At 42.5% G+C, this 17,209-nt stretch overlaps 1 protein-coding gene across 2 annotated transcripts in view; it reads left to right on the forward strand.

Annotated features, from left to right (window-relative positions):
- IPCEF1 (interaction protein for cytohesin exchange factors 1) overlaps positions 1-16,175 on the forward strand; it is a 221,734-nt gene extending 205,559 nt beyond the window's left edge. For both annotated transcript variants that reach the window (XM_082404584.1, XM_082404583.1), the window contains one exon: positions 149-16,175. In XM_082404584.1, the coding sequence (XP_082260710.1) occupies positions 149-364 (216 nt within the window). In that variant the 3' untranslated portion in view covers positions 365-16,175. The remainder of the gene's footprint in view (positions 1-148) is intronic.
- The last annotated feature ends 1,034 nt before the right edge of the window (positions 16,176-17,209 follow it).

Below are 17,209 nucleotides of genomic sequence, written 5' to 3' on the forward strand. Positions count from 1 at the left end.
GACTTGAATATTAATATGTAAAAACACTTTGATAATTTTACGGTCAAGGTATATGTGCGTTTATTTGTAAAAGGGCTGAAGATGGTTTATTGAAATTAAGGCAGTCACCACATCTCACCCTCTCTCTTTTTTTTTTCTACTTGGACAGTGTAAAGAACATGACCTGGCCATGATTAACCAGCTGCTGGATGATCCGAAGCTGACGGCCAGGAAGTACAGGGAGTGGAAGGTCGTGAACACCCTGCTCATCCAGGATATCTACCAGCAGCATCAGCAGCAGAGAACGCCTATGTCTACCCCCGAAGGCTCCCTCCAGGGACTCGAGAAACCACCTTCCTCTGCCTGCATTGAAAATTCTATTTGAGAACAAGCCACGATGCTCTCCCCCTCTATCTTACCCCAAGCAACTCTTCAAGATGTTGTAGTAGCTTAACATTTTTCCTTATAAAGGAAAACTGAAAGCCATTTCCTGGAAGCACCAGCTCCTCCTCTAGGGATGCAACTGGGGTGAAGACAAACACTGATGCTGCATCACCAGTTTCAGTGCTTCCACCCCAGCTGGGGGGATGGAGTCCAGCTGAGCAAATGGTCTCTGTGTTCATTCTGGGAGCCCCCGGCCATGCTAAGTTCTGGGTGGGATGTGAGAACTGTCACCTCTGTTTGTTGCTCTCAAGAGAATGACAACATTCCATGGACAAAAGATCACTTTTTACCAGGGATACTTATTCATAGAAATACTCTGTTTTCCAAAAGAAGAATGTATATATTCCATCTGGTTGGGTAGCTGAGTTCCCCCAGTCATCTTTTGAGTGGAGGAATGCTATCTATAGCAGTATCCGGAGCAGGACAGATGTGGTATTGTGGAACCCAAATCCCTTGCCTTTGGTCCAGAATGGTGGTGCCTTTTCCATGTGTTGAGAAATACTTCATAGCAAATGGTGTACAGGAGCGCCCAAGGAGGAGGCGTGTCCTATATTCCACTCACTCAAAGGACAGCTTAATATTTTCAGACTTTATCCAGTTTGGGTAAGGGATCTGATTAATGTTTCCTTTCCACAGAACAGCTAAAGAAAACTCTATTACACTTGGACACCTCTATTCCCTCCGAGCTTTTCTAAACCACTGTAGGACATAGTAATATGTCCAGCGAGGAATGTTTACTGCCTTTGTCCTTGGGTGTGGTAGCTATGCACAGTATAAATGTACAACCAGGGACTTCCCTGGCAGTCCAGTGGTTAGGACTCCACGGTCTCACTGCCGAGGGGCCGGGTTCAATTCCTGGTTGGGGAACTAAGATCCCCCAGGCAGTGCGGCACGGCCTAAAATAAATAAATAAATAAATAAATAAATAAATGTACATCCAGATTCCCCAGGATCAATATTGACAAGATGATTCTGGTGTCTGAATTGTTTTAATATCTTTAGTATCTAAAAAAAAAACAACCCAACAGAAACAACAAAAGAGTTAAAACATGACTGTTTTATTTTTGTATGTTTATGTGTCACTTTGTGTCCTATGTGAATAGCTAAATATAATATGTTTGTTATTTAAGAATATTTATAGAAGTTCAAATTACTAGTGTCTTAAAAGATGATATACTATTATATGTTTTGTTCAGTATATATTTCAAAGTATATACTTTTTGCTTGAGAAAAATAGGAATACTATTGATTCATTAGAGTTATTATGTTGCACTATAATGTCCGAGGAATGCTCAGGAAATCTTGTGGGATAAATGTAGGGCATGCATTAATAATCTTTATTTTCTGGCTTTTCTCTCTGCTTCTCTCTCTCTTTTTTCTCTCTCTCTCCAGAATGCTTAGATTTCTATCTGTTGTAAACCATTCTCCTAACCAGAAAAGGACTTTCCTCTTACGTTATCCCTTCTAGTAAATATACTTTAAGTTTTATGCCATTTATGCCTACATATCCTAAACCAGATGAAGCACAATTAATGCAGTTTTTTGACAGAAGACCAACAGAAATTTTGGGGCTTACCATTTAAGAGAACTCATTTTATTAGAGAAACAATAGGAAAGTTTTCACCCACTAATCACCATGAATACTTCTCACCATAAGAATAACCACAACCCATCAAAGACCCATTTTGGCCTAACCCCTAGCAAATTGTCAACACAACATGTTGGCTTTATAGTGTCAAAGTATGTGGCTTGACATTCAAATGGAAATAACCCACTGAATTTTATCTTCGAACTAAATGGAAATAGTTGTTGAAATTTTCCCTAAGCTTTACTAAGAAGTCTTAATACTTTGTAAACAAAAAACAACCTTAGCATTAAGAAAAAAAACAAAACAAAACCAGGAAGCAAGTTGTAATACTAGAAGCTTCTGAAAGGCCATGCTAGTCAGTTTGGCCCAGTAAACATTTAGGTGCTGCTGCAACAGGTGGAGCGAGCTGGGCAGGGCTCAGACCCTGCAGAAGAGGGGACCCGGCCCTCTGTGAGTTTACTGTTGGCACAGAGAGAAGCAAACATTTAGGTCCTCAGATTGGACCCTGAAGTTTCTGGTTTGAAGGCCAGTGCTTTAATCTCTTTACTCTAGAAATCAGCATTGATTCTTTCTGTAATTAGCAGCATCTAATTCTTCCCGTAATTAGGTGGACTGTTTAGGATTCACAAAGTAACCAAAGTGGTGAGAAAAGGAGAGATAATCACGGAGGAAAGGATGGTATGATAAGGCATTCTTCTACCTTTTTCTCTTTGGTTTCCATCACCAACCTATAAACGTTAAACCAGCTTTTCCTAAAGTGAAGTGCTTTGAAAGCTTTTGGCCAGGGCTTGCAAATATATTCTAACGCTTTACTTTGACTTTTCATGAAGACATATTTAACTGACCTTTTTAAGTCCATTGGTACCACTCCAACTTAAAGGCAAAACAGACCCGTGAGATTACTCAATCCAGCTTTTCAGTTACTTTTCAAAGTCAAGTTAGTCGAGATGTTTTTGCTTTGTTAGAACAGTTACTATGCAGAACCTCCCAAATGAAAGTTAAACTGAGATGCATGATTTCGCACCCGGCTCTTCTAGACCAAACTCACCTGCTCGCTTGTGACTTCCCTTCTGAGGATGCTTTCACTCTGTGTTACGTTGTGCTGGGAAGTAGGGGCGCTGCTGCTGTGAGTTCCCACTTTCAGCTCTGACTGCTGAGGAGGGTTGAGGGGAGAGAGGGCAGTGGGAGGAAGAGGGGGTGACATTCTTCAGAAGTAACGTCAGCAAGTCTCTCTTGGCCTCAAGCCATTTTTCTGGTCCGAAGGATACTGAGACAATTGGATTATTTCTGGCGTACTCCTGGGGATTGGACCATCTCTGAAATGGATTTTGGGCCCTTTCGTGGGCTCTAAGGGGGCACTCCTAAACCCACCACTGTTGTCACGGGCTCCGAGGGCTGCAGAATGGCACACGACCATGGCCACTCAGGAAGTGGAGAATCTCTGAGCATAACTGGATCCAAAACTGCGGCACCTGCCATGATTAGGATCCGGATTGGACTCCTCTTTGGGGTTGTGGTTGAGGGACTGCTTCCCTCCGTTGGTGACCTGTAGACCCAAACTGGTGCCTGATGTGATGGTCTCAATGGCTGGACCATTGCAGTACCTCTTGCTGAGTCGTGACCCACACTTGAAGGGTATCTATTGCTTTTAATACTTCTTAGTTGTGCCACAACCTCAGCATAACATCCAAGTCCCAGGAAGACTCTAAAGCACACTGTTACGAAGATTCCAGGAAGCAAGACTGAGAAAGAGATTGTGCTGGAGTCAGATTTCACGGTGATGGTGAAACGATGATGCCTTGGGTTTAAGTAGCACTTCGTAATTTGCAAATGGGGGTGTTTCAGTCTCCCCCCTCCCTCTCCCCAGGGGTCTCTGTAATACTGGGGACGGCTGTGGATTACCATTACTCCTTGTGACCAAGGGGTGAGGTGCCTTGCGGAGAGCCCCACGTGGTACAGCCAGCACGTGAGCTTGAGTCTCCCTCCTCCCTCTACCTCTGCCTTGTGCAGTGGCTGCGGGGACCCAGCAGCTGGCCTTGGACTGCACATGCCATCGCGCTGCAATGGGCACAGGGCCGTGGTGGCTTTTGCGAGGTCATCCGCTGGAAACCCAAGGGCCCCTTTTCCTTGAGTTCAGTCTCTTCCTCATGGCCGGAAAGGTACTGTCCCTCCTGCAGTGACCTGCTGCTGGGCTGGCTGTGGATTGGGGTGCAACTTATCACTCTGCTTCCTTTCCTTCCTTCTGTAAAGTACACTGCTTGTTAGGAGCTGTGAGATCCTTGGATGAAAGGGATCCATGTATTTTGTTTTCCTTTTAAAACGTGTCAGGAGATGCCAGAGAGGGAGCTTAGTGATTAATTAAGGGTTAGGACCTTAACTTTCCTCTCCATTCCTTTTCATGTAATTATGCTAATTTCCTCAGACAGCCTCTAAATCACAAACAATATCATAGAGACGAACCAGATACTTTTAAGTCTTTTGAAGAGAGGTGCTATACCCATCCCAGCCATATTTAAATTCATGGACACGTACCTCTTTGTACGATACTCTGATTGAAAGATAATATTTTGATGAGGCCACACAGAAGCTTGAGTGAGTAATTTAGGTACAGAAGGTGCCCATCCAACAGTCACTTTATGTTGCAAAGCTGCCGTGTCCAAATGAAGTTTTAGGATGCCTCTCTTCTTCGTCTAATAGAATTTGATATTTGATTGGGGTTTTCCAATTTATTTCACCTTTCAATTTTATTTTGTACACTTATAAGAGGAATGGAGTCCTAGAAATGTGAGGTGACTGTCCTGCCTGTGGTTTTGTAATATGTCACTAAAAATGGAAGCCCCTGAAACTAGATTTTAACCACTCATAGGAAATGGACTGGGGATGGGCAATCCTTCCACCCAGCCCTGAGAGCTGCTCGTCTCAGTGAACAAGATAACTAACAGCTACATGTTTCTCTATGTTGTGAGACAGGAAGTGGTGCTCTTGCCTCCTCTGCACATCTTTATTCTTCCTCACGTCACCACAGACTACAGAGAAAACGAAGAAGAAAAAATAGATTCGGTATTTTAAAAAATAGTTCTATTTCTCCTGCTGTGAGAAGACTTCACTGCCCTGTTTTGCTATTTCTTTGAGTCCAAAGGGGAAGCATGCCCCAGGGAGACGTCAAGCATCTCTTAATAAAGCCCAGGATTTTAAACCACCATTTTAATGTCCTTGCATGATGGGGATGTGACTTTTTGCACTGCATGGTGTTTGGGGGCAAGATGTTAACGTAGAAATGATACATTCAGTCTCATCGTACTTTTGTTCTCTGTCTTCTACCCTCTTTGACCGAACTGAAAAAAGAGGCATGACTCATTTCTCCTGCTTTATGTGTTTGAGGATGACTTGTAAGATAAAAATAAAAACAGGAGAAAATAGATCTAGTGAAATGACATGGAAAACATTGGAAATGTCCCACTGGCGTTCGTTTTCTGCCCTGCAATGTTGCTTCCTCAAAATAAAAACTCCTTGGGAAGTGTGGAATGGCTGGGTTTTTATCATCTACAAAAGGTTATAGCGCCCTCTGGTGGCAGCCGCAAAATAATTGATTCGAGACGATCGATGTTTTTATTATTAAATGAAAGATTTAATTATGTTGAGAAATCTAATGTGGCCTCCTCCAGTGGTCTTCAGCTTACAGGTTTCTTCGTACCGAGATATTTATATTTTTCACAATTGTCGGTGCACACAATTTGACTCATTATTAGGCACCCACATTTTATTTAGAGAATCTTAAAAATTTGAAAATTATAAAAGTTACAACTGGAAACACGTAAGTTCCTTAAAATTCATAAGCTATCTCTGTGAAAAAGGAACAAAGAAAATATTGAAGTAGCGTAATAAATTGCCTTTATTCTGGATCCACTGATGAGAGGAAGTTAGCCTGCACTGAACTTGATTCGCACCTCCTTGTTTGCTGTCTACACAAAGTGTTATTTTTTTTCCTCTCTCTCTCCAAATTTTCACTTTACATGCTGAGGCCCATCCTCTTTTTCCTCCATCTGCCAACACCAGATCTGTCTAGGCTCCCACACGGAAGCAGTAAAAATTATTCTAGACCAAAGAGATTAGCACAAGGCATTGATACAGTATGTTCTGGATTTCTAGAACAATCTTGCATTAGTTTCCCATTGCTGCTGTACCAAATCATCACAAATGCAGTAGTTTAAAAATTGCGTTTTCTTCCAGTTGTGGATTCAGAAGTCTGACACCGGTTTCCTTGAGCTAAAGTCAAGGTGTGGTCAGAACTGTGTTCCTTGGGGAACCTCCAAGGAAGAATGCATTTCCTTGCCCTCTCCAGGTCACCCACATTCTTTGCTTCGTCCTCCATCTTCAAAGGCAGCAAGGTATCTCTCTATACCTTTTCTCTTTAGTCACACCTTCCCCAGACTGACTCTTTTTGTTTTTTTTTTTTAACATCTTTTTTGGAGTATAATTGCTTTACAATGGTGTGTTAGTTTCTGCTTTATAACAAGTGAATCAGTTATACATATACATATATCCCCGTATCTCTTCCCTCTTGCGTCTCCCTCCCTCCAACCCTCCCTATCCCACCCCTCTAGGTGGTCACAAAGCACTGAGCTGATCTCCCTGTGCTATGCGGCTGCTTCCCACTAGCTATCTATTCTACATTTGGTAGTGTATATATCAGACTGACTCTTTTAAGGACCCTATGATTACATTGGGCCCACCTGGATAATGCAGGCGACCTTCTCTGTTTCAGCAACCTGAATACAACCTGCAACCTTAAATCCCCTTTGTAACATAGACTCAGGTCCAGTGATTCATGGTCGTCATTCTGCCGACTGTAAACCTCCATTTCAAATATCCTGCTTAGTCCCCCTGAACCATCAATTTCTTCCAGAAATTCCAGGATGTCTAAATTTTCATGACAAGCATGAAATCCTTTGTCATACCATGTGGCTTGAATTCGATTTCATCAAAGTATGTTCACCACAGGAAAAGTAATTCCATCTTTATGAGGAGAAAGGGGAAAAATTTCTAGTTTTTAAAGTCACACATACACAGGTTTGACAGGTACAGTAGTTTCACAATCAGATCAAGTTTTAATAATACCTGCAATTAAAGACAAAGGATTAGAATGTCACTTTTGAGAATTGAGTATCATGATGCAGAGGATAATTTAGTCCTCACAATCTTAGGTTTATGAGCTGCTCTGTGCCATGTCAGACTGACTGAGGGCTCTGGCCGAGTCCCAGCTTCCTCTCCCATGAAAGAGTCGCAGAGACTCTTGTGAGAGCGTTATAATGTTCAAATGTACTGATAGGCATAGACTTTTGTTAGGTCCTGGTCCTCATAAATCACAATCCGAGTATTATATTTGCCTTTTCTCTTAAAAAACCCAAACAAGCCTATCTTTACAGGTAATTCCTTGATGCTGCTCTGCTTGTTTATCCAGTCTCGTGGTTTAGGAAGTCATAAGCACTCTGCCTACACCGAAGTCTCTGCTGACTGTGTGTTGGCAGTTCTGTCCAGAGCAGGTGGTGTGGGGAAGGGACAAAACTCCCAGGCAAACAGGGGGCCTGGATATTTAGCCAGTTACTATCCTAGCACAAAGGTTATGGTCGAGGACACCGTGGATGCCTGCCCAGACCCCTTCACTTGGCCAGAGCTTTCATGCCTCAGGATTTGCACATAACAGCATCCCCCTTTTCCAGAAAACTGTCCTCAGCTAAATGAGAGCCACTCAGGCCAGGACGCTATGCTCCTCATCCTCAACCAGGATGGCCGTGGCCAATAACTGCCGAGGCCAGATGGCAGCACTTGACAACCACAAGCAAGGTAGTCAGAATTACTGTAACGGACAGTAGTGACAGCCTGGGTCTGGTGCTGACCATATGGATCTTTGGAGACTGCTAATAGAAGATGGTACCCCAGAGACAAAAATACATGGGAAGCCAACAGTATGTAGAAATATATTCAAGGGAAATTGGATACAGGGTCCAAATTGTTGCTGATTCTCAGGAACCACCCCCAAATAATATGGCCAATGGGTTAGGGGAGGGGAGGGGCATATACACGCCAAGTGATAAATGGCCTATGTCCTCTAATTTCATTCTTTTTTTTTTTTTTTTTTTAATTTTTTGGCCACACCATGTGACATGTGGGATCTTAGTTCCCTGACCAGGGATTGAACCCGCACCCCTTGCAGTAGAAACACGGAGTCTTAACCACTGGACCACCTTTAACATGGGAACTCCCTCTTATTTCTAAATGTACAATTGGAAATGCCATGCTTAGCAGCTGGAAGACTTCTCATGTCAGTTCTTTGACAAGTAATAGCTATTGTAGTAAAAAAAAAAGGCCAAATAGAAGTCCCTGAAGCTGCCTTCTTCAGGAAAGATAGTAAATGAAAATCAACATTGCATCAAGGGCAATGGCAGAGATTAGTGCCACCCTTAAAAGACTTTAAGGTGCAGGGGTAGTGGTTCCCACTCATACCTATTCAATTTACAAGTTTGTCTCCTGAAAAACCAAGATGAATCATGGCAAATTACGGTGGATCCTGGCAAGCTTAACCAAGTTATAACCCCAACTGTAGCTGTGGTGTTGGATGTGGTCCCTTTACTAGAGCAGATTACAGCCTCAAGTACATAGACCTTGGCTGGGTAAGGGGATTCTCTTCAATATCCTTCATTTTACATTTGTATGAGATGGATGACAATATACATTTATGGTCTTGCCCCAGGTCTATGTTTACTCTCTTGCTATGTGTCACAAAATAGTTAAAAGGGAACCAGACCATTTGAACATTCCACAGAAAATCACATTGATTTACCATATCGATGACATCATGTAATAAACAATAAAAACTTGATGAGCAAGAAGTGGCAGGTGCTTCGGAGGCTATGATTTGACACAGGAACTCCAGAGCATGATAGATAAACCCTACAAAGATTCAAAATCTTGCTAAATATGTGAAATATCTAGGGGTCCAATTGCTTGGGGAAAACCAGGACATCTCAAGCAAAGGGCTAGTTATCATGCCTTAGACTACTACCAATAAGAAAGAAGCATTATGCTTCGTGAGACTGCTCAAGTTTTGAAGGCAACATATCCTGTAATTGGGAGGATTGTTCTGACTTTATCCACTGAGTGACAGGGAAAGCTTTTAGAGGCCAGAACAAGAATGGGCTCTACAGTAAGAATAGGCTGTGGTGCAAGTAGTCCTCTTGCTTGGGCTGTGTGACTTGGCAGCTCCCATGGTAGTAGAGATTTATACAACACAGAAAGAAATAATGTGGAGTCTATGACAGCTTTCAACATGAGAGTCACGGCACAGATCCCTAGGATTCTGGACCAAGGCCATGCCATGGCATACCTGCTGACTTTGCAGCCAGAACTAACCATCAAGAGGTGAGTACTGCTAGACATAACTTTAGGGTGGTCCAGAAGTAATTTATTGTAAAATGGAAGGGGCACAGCCAAGACTGGGCTTAAGCAGCTCTAGAGGGCACAAGGAAATGGCATAAACAGGTGCATCAGGCATCTATGCCACCTATCACTCTTGCACCGTCATCTCCCTTAGTTTAACATTGACGCCATGGGAAGTTTTCATTGTCAGACAGAAGAGGAAAATGCCTGAACCTAGATAATTGGTGGGTTGACTTTATATGTTAGTTTAAGCCAAAAATGAACTGCCCTATAGTCTCACTTATGGGTGACTCTGAAAGCCAGTGGTGAGCAGCAAACCACCCAGGAGTCAGAGTTTCAGGCAGTGCGACTGGTTCTCCACTTTGTGTGGAGAGAGGGGTGGCCCAAGTAACACTGAGGACAAAGAGGTCTGGGGGCGAAGCTAGAGGATCTACCCATGGGAGTGGGCATAATATGTGAGAATCTGATCTTTGTACTGAATGTTAATACCCACCAGAGAGCATCCATTTCAGAAGAAGCACGAAGCAACCAAGTAGACGGATGAGTCAGCCAATTGATGCCCACTAAGCTCTGGCGTTGACCACCCCAGGGCTTGCACACGGGCTCATGAGGGAGAAACCATAGTGGCAGAGATAGAGGCTAACCATGGGCCTCAAATCGCATGCTCCCTCCTCAAGGGGGAAAGCTCCTGCTCCGACTGAATGTCTCGCCCACTAGTAACAAAACCAATGCTGAGTCCCAAGGAGGTATCATGCTTTGAGGAGACCAAGCAGCTACCTGTTGGCAAGTTGGTTAGGTTGGACCCCTTCCATCTGGGAAAAGGCAGTGTTTCACCCTGACTGGAATTGGTGAGGATCCACACATGGATTCATCCAAGGCTCGCAGAATGTCTGATCTACGCACGGGATTCTGAATAACATCACCGTTATGGACTGAATGTTTGTGTCCCTCCAAAATTCATATGTTGAAATCAAATCCCCAATGTGATGCTATTTAGAAGTGGGGCCTTTGGGAGGTAATTAGGTCATGAGGATGAAGCCCTCATGAATGGGATTGTGACCTTATAAGAAGCTCATTCTCTCTCCACCATGTGACAATCCAGTGAGAAATCAGGAGTCTGCAACCCAGAAGAGGGCTCTGGCCTGAACCCGATCACACTGGCACCCTGATCTCAGACTTCCAGCACCCAGAACTGAGAAATGAATTTCTGTTGTTGACAAGCCACCTGCTTTATGGTATTTTGTCAGAGCACCTGAGTAGACTAAGAGCATTACCTTAACAAGCAGCCCGCTGTGCGGCCAAGGAAGTGAGGCAGTGGGCACATGACCGTGAGACCCAGTGGCTCTATCACATGCTGTACGTTCAGAAGCTGCTGGCCTGAAAGAACTTTGGAAAGGTCTCTTGAAGGGGCAGCTGAGGCACCTACTGGTAGGAGACACATTATGAGAGTGGAGCGCCATCCTTCAGAATATACTGTACTTTTCAAAAGCCAGTGGCCATTGTATGGTACCCTATTCACAACAGGCTAAATTACATAAGTCAGGGAACAAGAGTCCCAAAATAGGACTGGCCAGTTGGGACTGGCCAACATCACTCCAAGTGATTAAGTTGGGGAATTTGTGTTTTCCATCCCTACAGCGTCAGGCTCTGTGGGTCTAGAGGTCCTACTTCTATGAGATAGGGGTGGGGGTGGGCATAAGAATCCCAATAAACCAAAGACTATGGCTGCCACCTAGTTCCTCAGGCTAGGAGACCAGCAGGCAGTGAAAGACTCTACCATACCGGCAGGGATCATTGACTATGATAATCACGAAGAGATAAGATCGCTGCTACATAATGGAAAAGGGAAAATTGCATTTGGCACTCAGACAATCCACTGGGGCATCTCTTGGTACTCATGCCCAGTTATAACCTGCCCAGTACAAGGGCAAGTACAGCAACCGGCCTGAGAAGTGTATGGTGACCAGGAGCTCTGACAGCTCAGGGGTGGGGGTCTGGACCACAGAGAGCAAACGTGCAAGGCAAGGGGAATCTAGGATGTGTGCTGGAGGAAGGAGATAAAGTGTCAATGGAAGCCTTAGGACCAATGGCGCAGCTGGGCTATAGTTCATCATCCTAACTTGCCTTTTAGAAGTTTGCTCAGAAATTGTGACTGTGCCTAAATATAGTAAACACTATGAAAATCAAGAATAAGAGCTCAGGAGGTAGACTCCTTTGGATGTAGATGGTACATGGTTCAGATCCAGACAGACCCAAACCCCAGTGAATGTTGGCTGCTAACAGCTCACTACTGCCCCTTTCACCAGAGATTGGCCTTTGGCTGAATAGCAGTTGCCTTCTTACAGGCTGTCCTCCTGCTTCCTCTCCCCCCTTCTCCCCCAGAGGCTGGGGAGCAATATTAACTGGTTTACGAGGGTACAAATTTGTGTCCCTTCTATTAAGATGGGACCAACTCTGTGGTGCAATGTGTACTTCAGAGTGGCCCTTGAGATCAGATCAAAGCTAGTTTACATCCAAACCACTTTGTTCATTAGTTTTCTTCCCCTACCCTGTCCTGTTCACCCATGTCCCTCTTCCTGAGGGCACTCCTCAATACATCACTTCAACAAATATCTCTGTCTCGCGCCATGCTTCTTTGGAAACTTATCTAAGACAGTTATCCAGCTCTCTGTTTGTTTTGTTCACATGGGGGGCTCTTTTTGTTCTGTGCTGCATAAGGTCACCCGGGGAAGCACAGTATAGTGAGGATGATACTGTATTTCTCCTTGCTCAATAATTTGTCAGCCCTGAGAATAAACCCAGAATGCAAACGCTCTTTACTTCACACTCCTAACCCATCACCTTAATATACCTTAAGTATCATCCAATCCATGAGTGAAGTCAGAATCATTCATTAGCAACCACACAACACATCTTAGTTTTATACATTATGCACAAAATGCTCCATTTCATACCCTTAAAGCATTGGTTGGAATTTAAGTGTTTACTCTTGTCATCACCCATCTTTGCAAATTATTGATCAGAGTTGGATTGTGAGATATTCTTTCTCACTTTCTTTACCTAAACATCCAAGTTAAGCAAATACCTCTCTAAAAACGGTTACCAGGGGGGAATGGTGGTGGCGAGAGAGAGTTAGGGAGCTTGCAATTGACATTTACACACTGCTATATTTAAAATGGATAACCAACAAGGACCTACTGTATAGCACAGGGAACTCTGCTCGACCTAAATTATGTAACAACCTAAATGAGAAAAGAATTTGCAAAGGAATAGATACATGTATATGTATAACTGAATCAATTTGCTATACACCTGAAACTAACACAACATTGTTAATCACCTATACTCCAATATAAAATAAAAAGTTAAAAAAAATCATACTGCCTTGCAGAGATGTCTCATCCTAATATTGTCTTATCATTAGCCCATTTTATCAAGGACAGTGTGATACTTTTCTTATCTTATGAATTGAGGTTAATTTTTGCCTCTGGATGTCCAATTGCTCCAGAACCTCTTGTTTAAAAATGTTATCTTTCTTCCATTGAATTTTTGCACCTTTGTCAAAATTAGTTTGGCATATTTGTGTGGATCTATTTCTGAGTTCTCTGTTCTGTTCATTTGATCTATGTGTGTCTCCCTCTGCCAGTATCCCACAGTCTTGATTACTGTAGCTATATAAATAAAAATTGAAATCGGGCAGACTGCTTCCTCCCACTTTATTTTCTTTTGCAAAATATTTTAGCTATTCTAGCTCTTTGTCCTTTCATGTAAATTTTAGAATAATCTTGTCTATATCTAGGAAAAAAACCTTGCTGGAATCTTCCCCAAGTTTTATTGAGGTGTAAATAACAAATAAAAATTGTATATACTTATGGTATACAAAGTGATGTTTTGATATATGTATATGCTGTGAAATGATTATCACAGTCAAGCTAACTAACGTAACTAACTCACAAAGCTATCACTTTTTTGTGTGTGTGGTGAGAATATTTAAGATCTACTCTCTTAGCAAATTTCAGTTATATAGTACTGTATTATTAACTACAGTCACAATGCTGTGCATTGTGACAGATGGCCAGAAATTCTGAGCTTTAGAGCCCTTTGACTAACATCTCCCCCTTTGCCCTATCCCCCTACCCCCTGGCAACTGCCATTCTAATCTCTGCGTCTATCAATTTGACTTTTTTAGATTCCAAATATAAGTGAGATCATGCAGTATTTGCCTTTCTGTGCCTGTCTTCTTTCACTTAGCATAATGTCCTTCAAGTTCATCTATGCTGTCACAAATGACAGAATTTTCTTCTTTAGGATTTTTTTGTCTATAAAATCATGCCATCTGCCAACAGAGACAATTTTACCTTTTCTCTCCAATTTGGATGATTTTTGTTTTTCTTGTCCAATTGCTCTGTCTAGGACTTCCAGTACAATAGTGAATAGAAGTGACAAGACTGGGCATCAATGCCTTGTTCCTGATCTTAGAGGAAAAGTTTTCAACTTACCATTGAGTATGATGTAAGTTGTGAGTTTGCCACATATAGCCTTAACTAGGTTGAGGTGTATTCCTTCGAACTTATTGAGAGATTTTATCATGGAAGGATGTTTTATTTTGTCACATGCTTTTTCTGCATCTATTGAGATGATCATATGATTTTTATCCTTCATTCTGTTAATGTGGTATATCACATTTATTGATTTGTGTATGTTAAGCCATCCTTGTATCCCATGGATAAATCCCATTTGATTATTGTGTATGATCCTTTTAATGTGCTGTTGAATTTGGTTTGCTAGTATTTTGTTGAGAATATTTCTATCTATGCTAATCGGTGATATTGGCCCATAATTTTTTTTTTTTTTTGTAGTATTGTTGTCTGGCTTTGGGTAATGCTGGCCTCGTAAAATGAGTTTGTGTTTCTTCCTCTTCTTTGTTTTGGAAGAGTTTGAGATGGCTTGGCATTAATTCTTTAAATATTTGGAAGAATATATCAGTGAAGACATTAGGTCCTGGCTTTTTCTTTGTCTGGAGGTTTTTGATTACTGATTCAATTTCCTTACTCCTTACTGGAATATTTATACTTATCAGCTGGTCAAGATAGGGACAAACTGGTGACTTAATGACATTAATACATATTGCCCACATATTGTGTGTAAGGCAGTATGTTTTATACTAATATTATTTTTATCCTTCATTCTGTTAATGTGGTATATCACATTTATTGATTTGTGAAGTAGGTTTTATTCTTTTGATAAATGGGGAAACTAAGCTCAGAGTGATTAAATGCTTTGCCCTAAATTGTGCATCCAGTAAGAGCTGGAGGTGGATTTGGTTTGACTCCAGTTTGACTGCGGCTCCGTTACTGAAGCTCCGACAAAACTGTAGGGTCTACTACTCAAGAGCTGAGAGCATAAATGGCTCATTTGTTCATTCTTGCTTCTACAGGGTCTAATATTAGCCTATAATCAGAATGTGACAAAAAATGATTGCTTTGACCACATCAGAACAGCAGCTGAGTGATTAGGGTGTAACGAAAGGGAAGCGGTCTGCAGGAAGTTTGAAGAAAGGGTGCCCTTTCCCAGACTGTAGTCAATTGGGGTGAATGTAGAGGTGGCGCCCCCTGGGAGTTGACCTATTAAATCTCTGTTTCTATGTCCAGTAGTTTTTTAGAGTTTTCTGAGGCTGCATGTGATTCTTGGGAGGCCCTTCTGTGAGCAGCCTTTCATAAATAAATGGCTAAACTTTATTTTTAAGGTTGATGATGAAATAAATCATAGGTCTGGGAAGAGTGTGAGATGGAAAGTTGGAGTCCTTAAAAATCTTACTTCCTCTGGGGAGGATAAAAGCTGTGGGTTCTTTTGTTGTGATAATGACAGACTGTCAGTGTCTGTCTGCCTGAGCCCTGCTCACTGACTAAATGCTGGTAACTGCTAATTGCTTCAAGAAGAAACTGACTCATAGCTCGAGAGTGACGTGCATATCAATGTTTCAGGCCCCTTGTGCTGGTTTTCTTTGAGACCTGGAGTGTCGTTACTGGAGTCTGCACACTGGTTTCTCCAACTTCCTGCAGGTTAGGACCGGTTCAAGTGTGACTTTGGCCAAGAGATATCCTTACCGGGAAACGTAACACGTGGGACCAGTGTTCCTTGTTGCTGGCCGTTTCAGTCTGCACATGATGTCTTTCATTTTATATACACTGGAGAAAATCAAAAGCTCTTGATTAAATTTCTAGCAAGCTAGGCGTTAGGAGTTGATGTTAGCGGCTACCCACACTTGCCGGGGTCCTTCAGTGTTTTCCACTCTGACTGCTTCTCTGAAAATGTATTAGCGTACTACAGACTGATGGCTGTGTTAGACACGGCTGCAGCCACGGTGACACCCTTTCTTTCCTTCAGGACAATTCTAAACTAAAAAGCGTGTTCCGACACGGGGAGGGGGAAGGGTAAGCTGGAACGAAGTGAGAGAGTAGCATCGACACATAGACGCTACCAAATGTAAAATAGATAGCTAGCGGGAAGCAGCCGCATAGCACAGGGAGATCAGCTCGGTGCTTTGTGACCACCTAGAGGGGTGGGATAGGGAGGATGGGAGGGAGACGCAAGAGGGAGGAGATATGGGGATATATGTATACATATAGCTGATTCACTTTGTTATAAAGCAGAAACTAACACACCACTGTAAAGCAATTATACTCCAATAAAGATGTAAATAAATAACTAAATAACTAAATAAAAAGCATGTTTCCAGTGTGTACCCCGCCCTCCACTTTAGGGGCTCTTTCTGACACTCCAGTGACCAGATGAGAGCGAGGGAACATGGTCAGAGTGAAGATGGACAGGGGACCGCTCACGGGGCCACTGTTATTGATTGCTGCCCTTTTCCACTGCAGCTGCTGAACTCTGTGTATTTTCTGGTTTGCAGTTTGCTCCTGGTTGGAAGAAAAGTAAAGGCAAGAGATTGCAAGGGGAGAACTCAATGACTTTGAGATGTACCAGGAAGGGGACACATTTTTATGTCCCCTAAGGGAGAAATATAACCTTGCTCGTGATCTCTCCAAGGTCTGTTACACATCTGATATTCTTCCCATCTTTTCTGCGGGATTCTGATACCTGCTGCACAAGGCAGGACTCATCAATTTTGGGATGCCCACCTTGGCTGTCTCCCTGCCCTCCAAGCACATGGGCAAAGCTCCTGATCTCTTCCGTGTGTTCAATCTGGAAGGCATGCGCGTGAGAATTACCTGGGAACTTCTAAAATGTCCTGATGACCAGGTCCCACCTCCAGACACTTAACAGATATAATTCATCTGCAGCAGGGCCCAGGCAGTGGTATTTTTTATTTGAAAACAATCAGATGATTTAAATGAATAACTGGGGTGAGAATCACTTCTAAATGAAGACACTCTAAAATATTAACACTATCAAAAGCCACATAACTGTCACTTTTTTTTTTTTTTACTGAAAACTTTCTGCATATCGTCTAATTTAATCCTCATGACAGTTATTAATGATTTTGCCCTGGCAGAAAGAAACAGGCTCAGGGAGGTTAAGAAAATGCTAGTGAGTAGAAAGGGTGAGGGGTTAAACCTGGTCAGTGTGGCTCGAAAGCTCAGAATTTTATTTACTACACCATTACAGATGTTGCTTTAATTTTTTTTGCACGGGGATCTGAGCCCCTTGAAGGAGAAGATGAAGTCTTTTTATCGCTCTCTTTCTAGGGCTCAGCACTATGCCTGATGATAGTTGGACACGATGAATACTATATGTTGT

The sequence above is a fragment of the Balaenoptera borealis genome (assembly GCF_965194805.1).
Source record: "Balaenoptera borealis genome assembly, chromosome: 9".
Taxonomy (NCBI): domain Eukaryota; kingdom Metazoa; phylum Chordata; class Mammalia; order Artiodactyla; family Balaenopteridae; genus Balaenoptera; species Balaenoptera borealis.